Raw genomic sequence first — 20,242 nt, forward strand, 5'->3', positions numbered from 1 at the left:
ATGAAAATTTATAATGGACTAGAACTTGGCTATCTTGGGATAATACGGTTAGGACAGGGGTGTTCTACTAAATGTGACTTAAGCAAGCATGGAACCTAGGGTGATTTTTTTGCTCCTATTAGAGTGTAAATGCATGTTTACTAGTGACTTAAATGGACGAGGATTTATCTCAAGATTCTACAGGCTGTTAGGATGTTGCCAATTGTAGGCAGTGTTATTTGATAAAAGTTGAGTTCTAATGGGTAATACCTAAACCACTGAGTTTGCTGGTATTTTACAGGATGAGACTATTACTGTGCCTTGTAGAGTGAGGTCATTTATTAAGAATAGTGTAGTTAATGGTATGGGCTTTTTCATAACAATACCTGAATTCAAAGACTAGAAACCCAGGGAATTAAGTTTATGTAGTAGTTGTTCTCATTTCTTTAGAATTCACGGTCGGATGGTGTCTGAAATTGCCTGGTGTATTGCATATTTTGTGTGGTTTCCCACACAAATCATGGTGTTTAAAGAAAGTTGCACATCTACTTTTATTAACAGCTTTTAAAATCTCACAACCAAACTGTTTCTTAAATATATCTGCAAACAAATGTTTTCTTACAGCCAGCTGTTTTTATAAAGACAGGAAAAGCATGTTAGAGCAATATGGGTTTGTCTGGTTGTCTTTTTCTAATCCATGTTCTGGAGACCACAGTAGATGGTGAGCTCTTCAGCCCCAAGCACATCTTCAAACAAAGGCAAGTTCATGTCTTGCCAGGGGCTGCTGCTCCCCTCTTTCCCAGCTCCAGCCTTCTCTTTGTGTAGGCTTGCTTGTCTCTTTGTTTTTTTGGCTAGAATGGGGAAAGGAACCACAATTAATCTGGAAGATTTCCACTTCCTCGTACGTATCGGTGCATCTCTGTATGCCTTCAGAAGGAACTAAAAAGCATTGCTGCCAAGTTCTTCTTCTAATTCTTTACATTTTGGCCACCATGTCTGCTAAAGAGTTACTTTCTGTGTGGACAAAACGGCACACGAAGTATGAAAATGCAGATGAATATAAAGTTGGAATTTTATATTGCATCTTCTCAGTATTGAACACTTCCTCTCTAGCGATTTCAGAGTCCCATTAAAGTTAATGAGAGTAGAGACCTCTGAGCATCTTGCAAGTTCAGGCCATTTCAGTGCACAACAGAAAGGAAATGCAAATATTAAAATACTCTGAGCAACCTCACCAGTGTTTTGTAGAGAACTCAATTTATCCTTGGATAAATCTATGTGTGCGCCATCCATGTCAGTTGGATTGATGGGCCTGTATCTGAAAAGTAGAAATCAGTCCTTGTGTAAGATTACATTTAGCAGTTTAACAAGGCATCAGCCATAATTTGCTCTGTATGGATCAATTAAAATTAATCTATGATTCTTATCTTCTGTATTTTTCAACACTACAAATACTCGTGTTAACACCAAAAGGTACGTTGTTGAAAACTCTGGTTTTAAAGAGCTCCTTACTGGGGTGTTTTCCCATATTTCTGTGATTATACTTTGACCAGACTGCAGTACTGTAGTCTTTTATTATGGAAAAAAAAAAGTAAAAACCCCACCTGCATCCGTGGATAAAATGTATTAAAACCACTTTGTTGTCAAAAAGGCATGTTCATGTCTAAGTAAATTGAAAAGTATGTGTGTATTGTTAAAATATTTTTCATTCTCTGGTGTTTCTTAGTGATGTCTATTAATTATCCTGAAAACATCCCTATGGCTCATTATCTGTGCACAAAATGTTGTCTGCATCTGAACTGGAATGATTCTGAAGCCACACTTCATTCACTATAGGGAAAAAAAATGCATCTCAGAACTAATATTAATACAGATGGAGATTTGCTGTGTTGTCCTTGAACAAAAAAGTCAGGTTTTGAGGAAATCTAACTTGGAAAATTACTTAAAAAAAAAACACACAACCAAAGGATATGTTAAAATAACAGTACAGTGAGCATCTCAGTGCAACCTTAGTTGTAGCTTGAAATGAGTGTCAGTCTTACACCTCACTCAAAATATTACAAGATTAAATTAACATTTTATTGTTATTATTACTTTAAATATATTGATACCGGATGCACTTTTAAACTTTGATACATGGTATTCATATATTATGTTTTAATTTGCATTATTCATTAGGAAAGCATATGGAATAATCAAAAGCTTTTCTTAAGGGTTTTGTTAGTGTTATCCCTATAAAACTTGTGGAAATCTTGCTTGATAAAAGAATCTTTGTGGTTTTGATTAAAACAAAAAGGTTTTGAGCGAGACATTTAAACTAATGAATCACAATCAGATATGTGGTCATTATTGGCTGATTATTACTCCATCTGCTCTGTGCTAACGTGAAAATCAATTACTGTGTCTCTTTCCCACTGACAGCGTATGTTGATCGGGCTGGCAAGGGATCTTCGAGGGATTGCCTTTGCACTAAACACAAAGACCAGCTACACCATGCTGTTTGACTGGATGTATCCTTATTACACTATGACAATACCAGCTCTGTGCACAGAGGGATACCAGGCCCCTTGCATTAGTTTAATAGTATGGCACAGTGGGGAAGAGGAAACAAAGCTAAATGAACTAATGTGTAATCAGCTAAAATTACAGCACAATGGCAACCATGCAGTTAACTGGGAAGGACCACAGAGAGGTCACTTTTTTGTTGTGTCACACTACTAATCTACAAAACATATCCAAGCACTTTTTCTCCCTTCGTAAATCCCTGATGTTTTCATAAAAAAAAAAAAAAAGCTCTGTCTAACTCCAAACACAATGTACCAGCATTTGCTTTAACATCAAAAGTGCTTAAAAAAATACTACACAAGTGCTATCTGGGGAGATTCCTCTCTCCGGTATGAATCATGTCTTTAATTTAGTCAGTTACTTTCTATTTATGTCAACTCTATTAATACCACAACACCTGCAGTCTTCTTGATCCAGAAGAAAATGGACATGTGAAAACAAAAGCAAAACCTTTAGTCTGTAGTTTTCTCCAATAAGGAATGATAATGGAATTCTTTAAATTTTTGCTTTAAATATTGTATATACATTTTTATGCCAACAAATACAATAATACTCATGGGAATTTCCTAATACTATAGAGAAATGGCTTGTATTTTTATAAATGCAGTAGCTGTAATTCTCTCTTCAGGCTCTAATTCTCTCTTTAGTAACAAGCTGCTGAAGTACATAGTGAAGTAACTAGAAAATAACTCGCTTTATAATTTAGATCTCACAAAGCTATTGAAGGTAATTAGGTATTTGTTTATTTTATGGACATAAAAAATGCCATTCAAGTACAATTGCATGCTTGACCTTGACTAGAAATCAAGCTTTTAAAACCATTTTTATTTGAAGTAAACAATGAAACCCTGCTGTTCACTAATAATCTTCCAGGTTAAGAAAAAGGAATGCATCAACATAGAAATGCAACTAGGAATTTAGCCTTTAAGGACTGAAAGGCTTATGCCAGCAGAGCCTGGTATGATCTGACAGACATCCTTGTGTGGTGGGGGTAGGATTCTGATGACCATTCAGATAAGCCCTGTTCAAGACCTTCGCAAGTCTGCACTGATTTTGTCTATGTGCAGATGCAGCTTGCAGAAAGTAAGTCTAAAACATAAAGCAGTGTAATCTTTATTTCTTTTAAAATCAGTGGAAAGCATCCCTAAATTCCAGTTTTTGAGGACTGGGTTAAAAAAAAGGAAAAGGAAAAAAAAATTGAAACAAGCACAAACCCCCAACACTACTGAAGACAGACTATGAATTAACATCTCATTTTCTAGTGGGCACCATTGGGTACATTTAACTTCGTTAGTACTGTTTGTGCTTGTGTTACCCTAAAACTTAATCATGAACTCAGGAAGATGTGTAAAAGCAGAGCTGTGATGCTTCCATTTCAGATTCTTTCTACTTTGTTTCTGCTAGTGCAGCATGAGTATCATGCTCTGCTCCTGTGCAAATCTCCAGTTGTAGGAGGAGGGATAACAAGGCACTCACCTCCTCTCCATTTGAAAGGAATGGATTCATCCATGGAGGAGGGTTTTTTAATACACGGCTATGTAATCCTCAGGACCCTTTCCTGATTTTTTAATTAATGAATTTATTCTTTCCAGTTTACGGATTAAGTTTATTTCAAATAAACAGCCTCCAACTTTTTATTTCCTTATTCCATATGAATAATAAAACCAGATTGAAATGTAGCTTTATGTGGAATTCAAAGCTTTGGCCTTCTCAGCTTCTTTTCCCTTATGCAGGTTCAAAATCTTTTTTCTTCCTCACCTTTTGCTGTAAAAGATAAGTGCATGCTTCTGCTCAGTGGATTTCACCTCATTTGGCTGAGCCCAGCGTCATCCAGGTATTGATCCGAAGTATTACAGCAGAATAAGCTGCTATTATTGTGACTCTTATTTACTGTATATAAAGACAGAAAGGTAAATGGGAGCAGAAGAGAAGGTCAGATGCCAATTGTATCACATAAAGTTTAAATATCCTTTGATTAACATTTTTGTAGTTTCAGATACATCATCAGGAGATGGTTTTAATAGCAAAGAAGAGCTGTTTTTCAAACAGATTTTAGTCTGTTATGTTTGAAGCCCTAGTATTTCAGTATTGCAAATGGCAAATACAGAATATGAGGCAAAATAAATCTGATTTACTTGTATTTGTTCAATAAATAAACAATACAAAGAGGCAAGGGATAAAAGGCTAAGCTTTTAATATACCATAAGATGATGTTTATTCTGTGCTGAAGACTTAACGGAAATAGTCACTTGTAAATCATCAGTAGAAGAATGCACTGATAAACTTTTCAGCTGATTGCAGGAAATATTTTGGTCTAAGCCCTGTCCCTAACAAAACCAGCAGCACTCGGTGATCTCTCACCTGAGAGATTTTTTTTTTTCCTCATGGTGCAATTTAGGATTAAAGTTTTGTCCAGTAGATGGCAAAAATGAGCAAAAATAATTTCTTTGAAGTCCTTTTGGTCCAGGGAGGGGGGAGAGGCACGGGGGATGCTGTTGGATCTTGTATTTTACCATTATGACTGGGTTATTAGGCTCATGGTTTAGAGGTGAATCGTCAGGTATGCTGAGGCTGCGCTAGATTGCCAAATAGGGCTGTTTTGTAGCAGGCTTGCTTATACTAATTGAGTTTCTCTAGCAAATCAGGCTCCTTGGAAAAAGGCCAAAGGCTTTTCATAATTGTATTGACAAGAAAATGAATATGATAAATGGTGTTCATTCAGCTGAGACAAGATTTATAGTTTTCCTCTGGCAAGGGATGAAGGGAAAATACTTATAATAATAGTAAAATTTGTTTTAAAGTTGTATTAGGTGATCTCTCAAAAGACTTCATTAGAATATTTCCAAATATTTTAAGCAGCTTCAGGTGTTAAGTATAGCATCTTCCCAAAGTAGCGGGTAATGAAAGATGAGGGAAGACATCACACAAACAAACAAACAAAACAAAACAAAACCTAAAACCTTGGATATGAAAGTCATTTATTCTTCCTGAAATATTGATATGTCAAGCTGTCAATGATGATTCCAGTACCACAGCTTTGGGAAGTTTATTTGCCTTTTGTATTCGTTACATGTGGTCTCTGCAATTTGTAGGTCAGTCCTGAACATGCAGGTGTGGCCTGAAAAAATCCTGTATAGCAATTTGAGTGGCATCAAAACCTGGTTTTGTTAATGGTGATGATTCTCCTTATGTATTTCATTCTGCTATTTACTGCAGGACTGCCTGGATGAGATGTTGAATATTTAATCTGTTTTCTTCCATACTAATATCAGACTGCAGTCTAAGGTCCGTGGTCTCACAGTCAGATACATCCATGGAGATTCAGTTGTGAGTTCAGGGTAATATCCACTTTTTTGTTGCTTTCATTTAATGTTTCTTGCAGTTAGGTGGTAACCCATAGGCAGTTTTTCCTGTGTTCCTCCCAGTTGATTCTCAGTATTTAATGACTTCTGTTGTCTGTGAAAGAAAAAGGTTGCAATAAGAAAATGGGTTGCAAGAATTAAATTATTAGGCTGGCTCAGAGTTGCAGTCAGCTAGAAAGCATGTGATGTTTATACACAAGTGCGTGATATTGCCTGCATAAAACTATCTATGTGTGTAGAATCAGAGACACTAAAATCATGGAGAAGTGATCTCTCATTGAGGTGTTTTACACCATTGAGGTGTCTTATCTAGTGGTCATTTAAAAGTTCCAGTTAACGTAGACATTTGGATATCTGATTGTGTGCTGCTTCAGACATGGATCACTACAACAAGCAAAACTGTCATTCCATCTAACTACTATTGTTACATGTTTATCCAATTTTATATCATATTTCTTAATGAAATAACCACATGCAGCACTAAGATGGCTTGTTCAAAATGAATCTATTTTTTAATAACTAACTTTTCAAGCTCTTAGTTTTGAGGATTCAGGATTAGGTACAAACTTGGAAGAGCTAAACAGAAAGTAGAGATTGAAGTTCCCCACTCACAAGAGGAGAACACATTTTCTCATGAAACCAATCTGTTTGTAATAGCAGTTATTGCCAGTTGCATTGATTCAAACCACAGTATCACTTTTTGCAGTTTGAATTTCTTTGAGCTCAAACTGACTGGTCAGGTTAAGTTCATGACTTAGCCAGATTCATGGAAGCTTGTGGTTAAAAACACTTAAAAGTAATACTCTGTTTAAAACCAATTTGTTCCACTTCATCGGATTTATAAAAGAAATAATAAATTGCTGAAGCCTTTCTGGTGACCCTAGCTTTTATAAAATTTGACTATAGTTTCCAGACTTTCCTTGTCAATGAATATGGACTCAATGCTTAAGTGTTTTAATTAGATAGCTAATCATACTGGATGTATTAGCAGCCTTTGCTGCTGCCGACTTACATTTCGGTTGGGGGGTTTAGCTGTGAAGTTACTCTATTCACCATGAAATGTGAAAAGATGTTGTTTTCTACCCCATGAAATTACACAAAGGGGCTTTTGCAGCATCACACCATGTCCCTTTTGTGTACATAGGGCTACTAGGAAGGCTAAGGAAGAGGCATGACCTAAGAAAAACCATTAACAGCATGTGTCAGTTCTGTATCTTCCGTGGTATCTGCTGCATCTTGAGAACATTTAACATCCTCTGTTGGGAGTGAGCTGGACTGGGAGTCCACTTCATAGGAAATGGAACTGGCAGTAGTGAATTTTTAAAGGTGTGAGGTGGCATGGATCATCTGTGCCCTTTGAGGATGTTTTAGGTAAGTGAGATTTGAATTGAAATCCCAGTTTATTACTGGATAACTCTCCATGTTATCTTTAGTCTGTTTGATTTAAAATGTAAAGAACCCCATAAAGGAGTGAGAAGCAAGGTCTGAAAGTGTATTTCACATGTCACCCTCTTCTGCTATATATAGTTTAAGCCTGCAGTGCCTCAAGCAGCTGGCAGCAAAAATGCACAAGTCTTTAGATGTCTCAGACAGACAGCAGTAGCCAGAATGCCTCCCATCTGTCTGCACAGCCTGTCATTCATCAGCAGTGCTACAGCTGATGGCTTTAGCCTCCTCCAGAAGAGCTGTATTGAACTGAGACATGACTGTGTCTACATAGCCTAGAAGCATGTAAACCTTTATGTATTTCACAATTCCATGTTGAGTGCTTGGCCTGTATTCCACTTGGTAAGGTGTCTGAATGTGCAATAGCATTTTCCTAATAATAGTCACTGTTTCTGGTGTGGTTAAATAAAGCAGAATTATATGACATGAAACAAAGTTTAAAATAAAAAATAAGTTTATTATTAAAACAAAACCAAGCCACTGCTGACTAGATCAGCTAGATCATGTTTTAGTAGCCAGTTGTAGAGTTAAAATTTCTTGATTCAGTATAAAAATAATTGTGTAATTCTTTGCCACTCAGGCTGCGCTACCTCATTTCCATTTTCCAGTCTGCATTCATAGCCAAATAAACTCTGTTTTTCAGCATGCTGGGAAAACTAGGGGTCAGTTTTGTATTAAATCATTGCATTAAATAATTTGATACAGTTGGTAACTCATAAGATTATTGGTTTTAAGTTATGTTGCAGAGTCTACTAAACGTATTTGTTTCTGTATTGTGTTCTCTAAAGTCCTGATTTAAAAGAACAGATATCTCTTGGGTGCTAATGAGCAAACAGCTCTCCTGAAAGAAATCAAACTTTGCTGGTCTCCCCCACGCAGTTTGGCTGGATTCTTTTCTTGAATGCTCTGAAAAGAGCTTCATATAATCAAATTGTTCCCAACCATTTATATAGCAAATTTATATGCGAGGTGTCACTGAAATCTGGGGGGGGGGGGGGTAGTTAATTAAATTGTCATTTGTGACTTATGCCATTCATTGAAAATCCGAACTCATTTTATATATGTACTTATAGGTTAGCATCACACTACAAACTGCCTTTCTTTTCCTTCATTACAGCTCTAGTATATTTACTGTTTCCCACTTAACCATTAACGCTTCCAAAGGATTTAGTCTTCTAAGCAAACACTTCCTTAAGTTTATAGGTGTTGGCCTTTGTGAGAATGAGCTGCCAGGGTCTGTGTCTGACCCACCCACCTGGAGGTGTAGAACAGTTTTAGGCAAAGTTGTTTTGCAAGGTGTTATTTAATCAATATCCTCTTTAACTTGGTCTGGTGAAGATACCCCACATACATTTCTGTTCTGCAAAGAGCCATTGAGCTCTGGTACCGTGAGCCTGCGTGCACAACCCCCATCTTGAAGCTGATGGCAGAATTCATGCAAAACAGGTAAGAAGTATGTGAAAATAAATGATGAGTACTGCAACAGTGTGCATTCTCTGCTCCATCTTTCTATGTTTTGCTTATCCTTTTGATGTCTGACTTTAAGACTGCTACTTTTGTATTTGGAACAAAAATTCACAGTAAGAACACAGCTTTCAGTGCCATCATATTGTTTTACTAGAATGGTAGATGTTACAAAATCAGCTGGTAAGGGTTAATTACAGGAATATATATGAGAGACTGCTGTGATTTTACATTCAATGTTAGTGGAAGAGTATGCTTTAACCAGGGATAAATACCGACTCTATAATTAAATATTGGAAAATTGTCTGCTGTCAAGATTTGCTGCAGGCTGAATTTTTGCCTGAAGCCAAGCAGCATACATATGTGACTGGAAAACCACAACTCCCTTCACAGTGTCTTCTGCAACTTGTCTCTCTCAGCCAAAATAGGAAAAAGTGGCATTTAATACAGCAATATTTATAATCAACATACAGGTAGCTATGGGCTTCAGAATGATTCTGGGAGGTGGTTTCAATACTTGGCATTGCAATAGTTAGAATGAAATTTCTGGTTTACCACAACAGAACAACTTATTTTGGGAAATTATCATTACACTTGGAAAGATGTAGTGTGCTGCCCAAAGGAAGAAAAAAGATTTTTAAATGAAAAATTGATAGTTAAAGTCTCTGCGCTGGGTATCTTTGCAACCAAAGTAATGAGAGTTTTCAGCAGTGAAGTTTGTGTTCTCATTGTTTCTCATTTTGCCTTGCAAATCAAACTTACAGGGAAAAGAACATGAAATACTTGAAATTTGAAAAAATATTCTGTTGAATCCAGTGGCAGGAAATTGGTGCCTTGAAGTTCAGAGCTGGCTCCCAGTCCGACAGCAGTGTGTGCGATGGGCACGTCATCCCTGAATGGCTACACAAGCCTTATGGCAGAATTCCCTGTTTCTTGTTTGTGTTGACTTGCTTGCTGTGACTCCCTCTTTGGTTTGCGTTGGCTAATTGTGTCTTTTATCCTGGTAGGAGCATAATAAATTGCTGGGAAAGCTTAACCTCTTTTTATTCACGATGCCATGTAGAAGCAGCACACTCTGATAGTGCTGCAGCTGATTCCAAGGAGGAGATTGTTAAGGCATAAACACAGAACCCTAATAATGGTAAACAAACGCAAAAAGGAACTGGAACAATAAATCTTATGCAAAATACTGTTCTTCAAGCTACTTTCCATATTCATGTTATCCTTCTACTTATTGCTATTCAGAAAATCTGCCTTGTTCCCTTTAGAAAACATCATCTGGGATAGTGTTTGTTCTTGTGTATTGCATTAGCTTTTACAGGTTAGAATGCATTATACAATATGCTTTGATATGGTTAAAATATGTTACAGAGTATCAGGTTGTGCATTATGCCACTCTGATACTGAGAGGATGTACTGGTTTGGGGTTTTTCACCTCTGCCAGCCATTGTGCAGATGGAATACAGGGATGATTCATACAAGGTGTGTTTATAAACATCCAGATCTACTCCAGGGTTTGCAGCAAAGGACTTTGCAAATAGGCACTCTAACAGCAAAATACTGGACATACAGCGAATACAGATAAATACTGCTGTCTCTGTGAAAGGGGTGACCCAGGGGCTCCATATTTGATCAGACATGGATGGGTAACAAATAGGGGTGAATACTGAGCCAGGGATGCTCTGGTTTGCATCGCTCAGTGATGATTCCTTCCTCTTTCAGCTCAAATAAACGCTAAGGGTAAGTTTTGCTTAAGTTAGAAGCTGAACACCTATATTTGAAGTTAACTTTTAGGCCTGGACTACAAGTTAGGCTTCTTTATCACAAAGAGAAACTGGAAAGATGCAACAGGGACTTTGGCAAGGACTCTGCTGTATTTCCTGATAGGGAACAAAACAGTTCTTGTTGGCTTAAATAGTACCTGTACATCAGGGAACACAACATGGTGTGATCTTCCTCAGGTCTGAATGTTCACAAAAACCATGTGTAACAATTTACACTTGGAGAACTGGTATGGGATTGCCATAGATTTTATGTAGCAGAATAATCAGTGTGGATTAGTCTGTGTTTAAAAGCTGTACAGATGCAGAAAACTGTGGTGTCACCTTTTCTGTTTCAGATTGGTTTGTCTTTTGCCATGGGATTGTTTCATTGTAAATGTATGGCGAGTGCTTATCCTTGGACTGAAAACCAGAATTACTTTATCAAATAATTGTACGTTGTAATCAGTGAATGTTTTTCTTGTTTTAGGAATGAACCCAGTGCAGTTTTCTGCTTCGATGACCATCTGAATATTTTTGCTGTTATTTTTTAGATCGCAACGTTTAAATTTTGATGTATCATCTCCAAATGGAATTCTTCTCTTCAGAGAAGCTAGTAAAATGATTTGTACCTATGGTAGGTATTCATTAACACTTCCTCTGCAGTGAAAGTCTCTGCCTGTCTCATGATACAACATCCTGTTAATTCGTATTGCTGAGCACCGATGGATTTGTGGAATACATAGCAGGGCTGTAACCTGCTGCAGCCAGTACCAGCCCTTGTGTGCAGAGCTGATGTGGCGCACCTTTGGGGTTTATTTGCCTTCATAGACCAGGGTTCATTCATGTAGCATTGTGCCTTGTATCACTTTTTAACTTGAATGTCAGTCTTCTGTCAACTGTAAAAGTATTTCAGCAAAGATGCAAGTGGGGTGTTTGATCTAGGCTACAACTGAGGTGTGGGCTGGTCTTATGTGTTCAGATTATCTTCCAGCAGTTCCAGAACATAATAGGACCATAACAGCTTTACCCTAGAGCACTGTTAAAGGTGTTTGTAGTAAGTTGCTCCATTTTACTGTTCCCACTCATGCATGCAACTTCAACAGGTCTTTGACACAAGCGGCTTATCTTACACTCCAGCTAACTTTGTTACTTACAATTTTGCTTTCTAAATATTTTGAAAACAACATTACCAAGTTTTTGAAGAGCAGCCTCATTTGTAGTCTGTGTAAACAGGAAGAGTCATAAATGTCCTATTTCTTGGAAAGAAAGAAAATTGGTGCATCAAATTTGCTTTCACTGCATTGAGGTTGCTTTTTGGGTGTGGAAACTGTGTGTTGCATTGTCTGCCTGTATAAAAAACTTCAAATGTAATTTTACATTGGATCTGTTGGGCATGGAAACAGTATATGCATACAGCATTTACTTACAACAGAAAAAGTCACACCCAGGTAACTCTAAGCCCTTGCAAAATCATTTTTCTGTTTCTTTTTCAAATCCACCACGTAGTAAGCCAGCATATTTTTTCAACTACGTTCTTAAGTAAAATTATTAAAATGATTAAGCAAAATGAAAAAAAAAGGGGGTTCCATGTATGAAATGAGGAAAGGTGAACCTTTAGATTTTAATATTCAATTTCTATTAGTCTTTCATACAATCACAGACTGGTTTGGATTGGAAGGGACCTTAATGCTTATCAAATTCTGCTCCCTCTGCCGCAGGCAGGGACACCTTTCACTAGACCAGGTTGCTTAAAGCCCTGTCCAGGCTGGCCTTGAACTCAAAAAATATTACTGGGCATCCACTCCTCTCAGTTGTTGGCATCAGGTTTCTAAACCCTGCTGAGTAAACCACACTATGTGGAATCAACCTGTTTCATTCCTTATTCATGCCTTAAAAAAACCCAACTTTGTAAGGAAACTTTTGCTTTCAGTTGAAGCTTTTATGGTGTGTATGTGAAGTTCATCACATTCTCTGCATTCAAGTATTGGTAGCTCTTGCACATGAGACAAGATTTTCTGTCTCATGCTAGAATTTACTTATGCAACATAAAAGGAAATTTCAGAATGGTGCAGGTCTAAGATTTAAAACTAGGCAGTGGAACCACAGAGCTGTTGAAGCTTGTGTCCAAATACCTGCTGCCTCGTTGTTACCTTGTGTGAAAGATACTTAGCCATGTGTGGCATCTGTTTGGAGATGTGTGCCATGGAAAGAAGTGAAATGACCGTAGCAGCTTTCTGTCTTTTCTGGTTTTAATAACTCCTTTCCTGTGGGAGGGTGACATTTTAGTCAACACATGTTTAAGAGAAGAACTTTTCCTAATGTCCTCTGAAAGAAAAACCTAAAATCCCATATTGACTGGAAGCGGAGGAAGCTGTAGATGTGGGAGAAAGCCTCCACTCAGTACATGAATGCCTTTTCTTTTTTTGCATTTTGCTTTTCAAACACATTCATATTATCAGTGTCTGAAAGGGTCCCATCAGGGATCTTTCCACTACTTAGCTGTGACATTTAGAGGAACTGTGTAGGTTTTCTTTTCCTACATCAGCGGCTAAAGCCGTTTCTGAAGTGGTCACTGGCTTGGAGTCTGGGAAGGTTTTACTGTCCACTGTGAGTATTTCAAGATACCACAATTCATCAGCTTTCAATAATGGCTGCTAATATTTTTAGCTTTTATCACCAATTACTAGTTTATGAGGTTTCCATTCCAGTGTACAGAAAGATGTAACTCTTCTGGAAACATGTTGTAAGGATTCATTTCTTGAATTATGTATTATTTTTTTTGAACATACGGATTCCTATAAAATCAGTGATATCAAGGGATTTTGCATTAATTTCAGTTGCCTTCTTGATAATGTTAAAACTTAATAATTGTGCTTTTAAAGAAAACTTTAATCCATAATACTCTATGACTTTTTAGAAGTATATCTGTCTTGTAAGTATATGCAATCTTTGCAGACATCTGGGGGAAAATAAACAAGTACACCAAGTGATGATTACAAAATCTCCCTGTGGTGTTCTTGAGCAACATTTCCAGCCCCGCATTCTGAAGAATTGTGTGATTCAGTTAAAAGAATGAATATGTACATGAATACTTCTAATCTAATCTGGTCCTTTGGCTCAGCTTTCAAATTTTTGGCTGTACAATTACTGCAAGTGTCTTAAAACTCTGAAAATAGTTGAGCTTTTATGGCTGAAGCATTAGAGAAAAAAATAGAAGATGCACAGCAAATGTCGACAGGCACTCTGTGATCATTAATCTTACCAAGTTAGCCCAACTTCTTGTATATGCCTGCAGCTTATAGTGAGTTCCTCAAAGCTGATCAGAAAGACACTTGAAACTCAAGATAGATTTGATTGAAATCTATACTATAATAATTGCCTTCTTAAACAGAGAAACACAGAAGTGTTGACATGAGGCGGAGGTGGGGGGAAATAGAAGCAAACATCTCTTTCTTTCATCACACTGTCCTTGTGGGAAGATGTGTCATTTCAGTCTCGGTTTCAGTTAATCCATTGACCGAGTGGCTTGCCATAAGCTCTACGCAGCCTTCTCTCATCCTGGAGTAGTTCTTTCCATCCCCTGGAGACCTGGCTTTGTTTGCTTCACTTGCCAATCCCTGTCTGAACACCAGACTTTACTCTGGCTGTTACCTCCCGCCTCCTCCTTGCCATGCCTTTGACGGTGAGGGTTCCCATGGCTCAGCAGGTCTCCAGGGACAGGCTTGGTCCCTCTCCTGCAGACGGTGTAGCCTAGTTGGGTTGTTTCTCTTTCTTAGAAGAATAGAACATACAAATAATAAATGAAAATATGGCTTAATTGTATTGTGCTTCCATTGGTGATACTTAAACTTGTTTTAGGACAGGACTTTTCCTTCTCTTTCACATGTGATGCTGTGGAGAAGATGCCAGGACAAGTATTATTTCCAGAAATTTCACCTGCACCAAATTCAGCATGAAAATTTCCAGTTGTGATTCGGGGCCTCTGGGAGTCTTCTGGCTATATAAAACCTAGGAGTACATAAATGTGATCTAAAATGTGTCTCTGTCCTGTCAACTAATTCCTGACAAGGAATTAGTAACTGAAGGGAGGTGGCATCAGGTGATTCTTCACACCAACCTCAGAGCACAGTGCGCAGGTAATCACTGACATAATGTTGATTTTAGCTAAGTCTGGACTACACCGATCAGGGCAGTTTTGGATAACATACAGATACTTTGCAGATCTGGCCTTCTTCAGGTGGTGAAAATCATCTCGAAGTTATATGTGGATTTGTTTGGGGTAAACCCCTTACTGTTGTTTACATGGAAATAACTTTGAAGCAAACCAATCTAGCATGTTGCTTTCTTTCCATCTTCAGTTTTTTCTGAAGTTTATGATGTCTGTGTATGGTACCTCCATTTACTATCTATATGTACTGTAAGATCTGTGCTTGGGCTGAAAGCAGAAAGGGGAAGAAAAGGGCAAAACTAAGGTGTGAATGTATGTTAACACTTGTGAGTATGGATGCTGAAATCTCTTTAATTCTAGACTGAAGCATATACTTTTTCTCCTCTAGACTGGCATGTAGTAATTTCATATTTTCTAGTGTAAAGTAGAAAAAAATCCAAAATGCTGATTTTTAAGCTAGGATAAACATCCTCAGCTGTCAGGGAATAAAATCTAAAATAGGAATTCCTTGTAGAATTAGCACCGCAGCGAGCATTTAATTCTGCTTCACAGACCCCGCTTTGCAGTTAGGGCAGTACTAGTGTGTCCTGTCCTGTTCATTTCTCACTGATGCTGACACAGTGCTGAAGACAAGTCTAAGATGTCTACAAATGCTGTATGTTCAAAAGATGTCAGGCCTGGTGTAGGATGCACTTAGATTGTCAATTACCCTCATTAGGACTCTGCGGCTGCTTGGCAGGGAGTGTTGTGTCTTGTCCATTACAGCTAGAGCCAGTCTGACTGTGTGATAGTGAATTAAAATAACAGACAGGAGAGAAGTGAAAGGAGTTGGTATAGTCTAGTCCACCATTCTTCATCCCCAATATATTTCACTTCTAATTCTCTATGTACAAGTCCCCTTCCTATGTGTTTTTGAACTCCCAGTTGTATAGGAATGATTTTTCAGTGCATGTTAGGCCCATCTATTTTTGTTTTGTGGTTTCTTTACATTTTAGTAAACCTCTTCCCTTTCATTATAGGAAACTGACATAAAAATAATACTTTCAATATGCTGGTTTTATTTATCTACATTCTGTCATGATATACTTTGATGTAAGTTTTTAATTTTGCTTCAGCTTTCAGCTCTTGTAGCAGTTACTGCTCAAGGTCAGCGATGAGGTTAGCCACAGTAGCACAAAACAATTTCCTGTTCTTACAGCCCAGGTAGCATTTGGATGTGGATTAAATTTTACCACATTTTCCAGTAGCCAGACACAATTATTTCTGATGAGCTTTAAATTGCTTCCAGAACATGTATTTCCAAACTTCGTGTGGTAATCTGTTCAGTGCCAACGACTTCATAACATAACAGTTCTTCAGAGTTTTGGTTCAGCTGATTCGTGCTGTATAACAGGTATTTCTAATCAGCAGCTTAACTTAAAAGTGGAGTGCTGACTGGTCCTGGTTGCCATTGGTCTTCTCTCTTTTGTGACAGTAGTTCCAGAATATATTGTTCTTCATTACCAACTCAGATTTCATAACCAGTTTCTTCTGGCAAATTTATCTTGGCGCTGTGCATGCTCGTTGTGCCGATTTGAGAGGTTTTATGCATGTTTTGTTATTGTGGAAGCTTTTAAAAATGGGGTTTTGAAGCTCACTCTCATCTTTATGGTTCACATTTTCCTCTTCGTTCTCTGTATATAGCCACTTCTTTATACTGCCCCAGCATTCTGAGTGCCTGGAAAGCATACTTGCAACACCATTTTTATGGGGCAGTGGTGAATAATAAAATAGGAAAGGGGAAAAGGCAAAAACCACTTTTTTTCTATAAAGGTGGTAAATTTTCATAACCTTTGTTTAATCTTGCCAAAATCTAATTCACACATGTTAAAACATGATTTAGTTGTATTATTATACCTAGTGCTTATTGGACTGAAATCTAGAACAAGCTCTGCTTAAATGAAGCTCAGCCATAAGGAAATCATTTTTGTATTATAACTCCTACTGTAAAAGCAATTAAGGAGGAGAACTGAAGAGGAAGCTGCCTGTCCTGACATGCTCCCACATCTGGGAGGAGAGAGGGAATGAGCTGTGTAAAGAGCTCTGGTGCATATTGCCAGTGGGATTCTGAGGCTTGGTGATGTTATCTTTGGTCAGAGCATCCCAGTCTGGGGGCTTGCTGGCTTCGTGCTTCCCCTCTGCATACACACACTTTCTCTTTCCAGCTCCTTTGTTTATGTACCAAGGAGTTTTGGGGTAATGAAATGCTTCAGTTACCAACCAGATTCAAGCCCTTATTTCCTATCTAGCCGCTTCACCCAGTATCTTTAAAAATCCTTTAGTTATTCCTGTCAGAATCTTGTACCACATCTGAGGCTCAGAGAGTTTTTGTGAGTGACGTTGTTGTCAAATGCAGGGCAAAAAGCTGTATTAGAGGAGTCATTGAGAATTTTGAGCGTCAGTGTGGTTTTCGTTTGATTTTTAACTCAGCAGTAGCACTGCAGCTTCACTGATCAGTCTCTGCGTAGTTTTCATTTTGACAGGAGCTATGATTTTCAAACACAGCTTTTTAAATTCAGCGTGTCAAAGGTCACTCTTATGCTGATTTAATTTCTCTATATTGTTTCTTTTAACAAAAGGGGTTTATGAAATTGCATTTTGGTCCTCCACTACAGGGATTATGAATGTAAGCATACCCTCAGTAGCTGAGGAGTTGTTCTTGACCTGATTCCAAGTACCTCAGTAAATTAGTTTATGTTCAGTAGTATCTATGGTGTGTAAAATATTCCCCTGAAGCTCCTGCTAAATGTTACAAGTAGATCATGCTTTTTTCATCTAGTCAGGCATAGCACTGCACTTCTTATTTTTTTCAATAACTAATGCTGAAACACCAGTCTTTGTTCTAGCACCACATCCCTTGAATCATAGGCTGGTGGCTTGGGGCATTGGTAACAGGCACCATGTGGTCTTTCACCTCTGCTACTAATTTGAAATCAGCTCTTCCCACTCTTAGGCCCTTTTAAAATGAGTCCATGAACACAGAACAGTTCTCTGTGGACTTCGTCAACTTTCAGAAAGCAACTTTTAATCTTGTGCAAAACCCAAATTCTTCTGTGTTTTCATTAGGAGGGATAGGCACTGAATTCTTCTGCCCGAGGTGAGGCAGTGTGAGGGAGCAGGGGTTGTGACTTTCTCTGCTGAATGCTTTATGCTGATCAATGGATTTAAAGTTTTAATTACAGGGTGGTTTTTATGAGGTAATAAAAATGACAGAAGATCAGCACTAGTGGTACCTCCTAGAACTCATGTTCCCAGGCTAAGGGATTCCTCGACTTTTGCAACTTCTTTCTTCATCATCCGTTTTTTCCACCAACTTCCAATTAATTTCCTTATTAAGTACATAATTGCTTGTTGACAACTACTGAGCTCTTTCCATCTGTTGTTGTGTATTACACCAGGTACTTCAAGGAGCTAGGACTGTCCAATGTCATGCTTGGATGGCTCAGCTGTAAACTCAAGGCTGTTACTTTCTTGGATCCAGAACCTTATCTTTGCTTATTTCTGAAGCCAGATACATATTTGGGTTATTAGAGATTAGCAGCAGAGAATTCAAAAGGGAAAGACCAGATGAAGTTAGTTTACAGCGCACTTACCTTCCAGTCTTGTTTTTTGCCCGAAGAATTGCACACTTTTGCACAGTAGCTGTCAAAAATAACATGCATCCTCCTGCTTGCCCTGGGTTCAGCAGTAGCAGTCATTTTTCTCCTCCTTAGTAGCTGGTGCAGTGCTGTGTTTTTGACTTTCAGCCTGGGAATAGCGCTGATAACACCGATGTTTTTAGTTGTCGCTAAGTAATGTTTACCCTGACCAAGGACTTTCTCAGTCTCATGCTCTGCCAGGGAGGAGGGGAAGCTGAGAGGAAGCAGAGACAGGACACCTGACCCAAATTAACCAAAGAGGTATTCCATACCACAGCACTTCATGCCCAGGAGGTAAAACAGGGGGCAGTTACCCAGAAGGGCTAGATCACTGCTCGGTCGGGCTGGGTATCGGTCGGCAGGTGGTGATTGGTTGTATTCCCTCCCCTTGTTATTTCCCTTATCATTATTATTATTGGTGGCAGCAGCAGTGGTTTGTGTTATACCTTAGTCACTGGACTGCTCTTATCTCAACCCGTGGGAGTTGCATTCTTTGCATTCTCCTCCCCATCCCTTCTGGAGCGGGGGAAGTGAGGGAGCGGCTGTGTGGTTCTGAGTTACCTGTTGTTGGGCTTAAGCCACGACAGCACTGCATCTCACAGGCAGCATTTGAAATTCACTGATCTTCTCAGTAATAACTAGACCAGGTCTTGTCAAATTTTAACACTCATTGAGATGACCTGGCTGGGATATCTTAAATGGAGCACTATATGAAGCTAAATGTATTTTATGCTTCATATTATGTAAAGGTAATTTCTCATTAATGCAAAGTATTGCAATAAGTGAATGTCCAAGTGCACTAGGAGACACTCTTCTTCTGCTATGTTTTGGTTTTCAAAGATGATCTTCTGAATATCAGTCACTTTTAGTATATGGGAGATTTAACAGCATTTGGAATTAATTTCCATGTAGTAGCAGTCATTGGAATTATACCCTTTTCCCCAGTTACACTGTGTTCCTGACTACAGCATTCAGGGTAATAGAGGCCCTTACATGACCATTTACAGTATCAAAACCATTTTGTCTTTTCATTCTTTTTTTCATTAAGAGGGCTTCGCTTTGATGGTAAGTGACCATCTTTCCTAGGTATTTGATTCTTCTTTTCCTTTCAGTAATTCCAGTGATGCCATTACAGCTTCTTACAGATCCCAGTTACTTCTTCCAGGCAATCCCTAATTATACTCCTAGTCTTTTATTTTAAATCAGCTTTTCCTTTACAACCTGATGGATAAATTGCCTTGTACTTGCTAGAAGTGGTGAACAACATTAGTGTTTTAAACGGCAACCTAGGTCTTTCCCTCTTTGCATCAAATGATACCAAATGGGTGATACATTGATGTGTTGGGTGTTTAGAAACAAGACTTTCCCCCTCATTTTTTGAATTACATGTTGTAAATTCCTCATTGTCAGTAATCAACAGCAGTAAGAGAAAGAATTAAGGCAGATACATGATTTGCAGTGGGAATTTGTGTGAGGTAGGAATGAGAGCTGTGTAGTCAGTTTAGTAATAGGCCTCAATATATATTAAGCAATCCTACACAGTCTATGAGATCTATTTCATCTCGGGCAAGTTTTTAGGGGCATTTTTTAATTGTCTATTATAAAAGCAAAACTGTTGTCCTACCTACTGCTCTCAAACAGCAGTGTTTGGAACTGTGAATAGTTAATGTCTAGTTCACTCGTCACTCCTTTATCAAAGTTGTTATCGTGGCCATGACAACTATGTTAGATGATGAAAGTCAAGCCAGACATCTGATTTGTAGACTACAGTGACTTTAACTGTAGGAATACTTTTCAAAATACACAGTTTTGTGTTAA

The 20,242-nt window shown here is 38.2% G+C and overlaps 1 protein-coding gene across 2 annotated transcripts in view; it reads left to right on the plus strand.

The window, feature by feature from the left end:
* The window catches only part of RANBP17 (RAN binding protein 17), a 156,301-nt gene that overhangs the window by 104,904 nt on the left and 31,155 nt on the right, over nt 1-20,242 (plus strand). For both annotated transcript variants that reach the window (XM_062629242.1, XM_062629243.1), the window contains exons 20-22: nt 2,401-2,489; nt 8,691-8,798; nt 11,131-11,213. In XM_062629242.1, coding sequence (XP_062485226.1) covers nt 2,401-2,489; nt 8,691-8,798; nt 11,131-11,213 — 280 coding nt within the window. The remainder of the gene's footprint in view (nt 1-2,400; nt 2,490-8,690; nt 8,799-11,130; nt 11,214-20,242) is intronic.

The sequence above is a fragment of the Pezoporus occidentalis genome, unplaced genomic scaffold, assembly GCF_034315485.1.
Source record: "Pezoporus occidentalis ecotype Australia unplaced genomic scaffold, CSIRO_AGI_Poc_V1 ctg33, whole genome shotgun sequence".
Taxonomy (NCBI): Eukaryota; Metazoa; Chordata; class Aves; order Psittaciformes; family Psittacidae; genus Pezoporus; species Pezoporus occidentalis.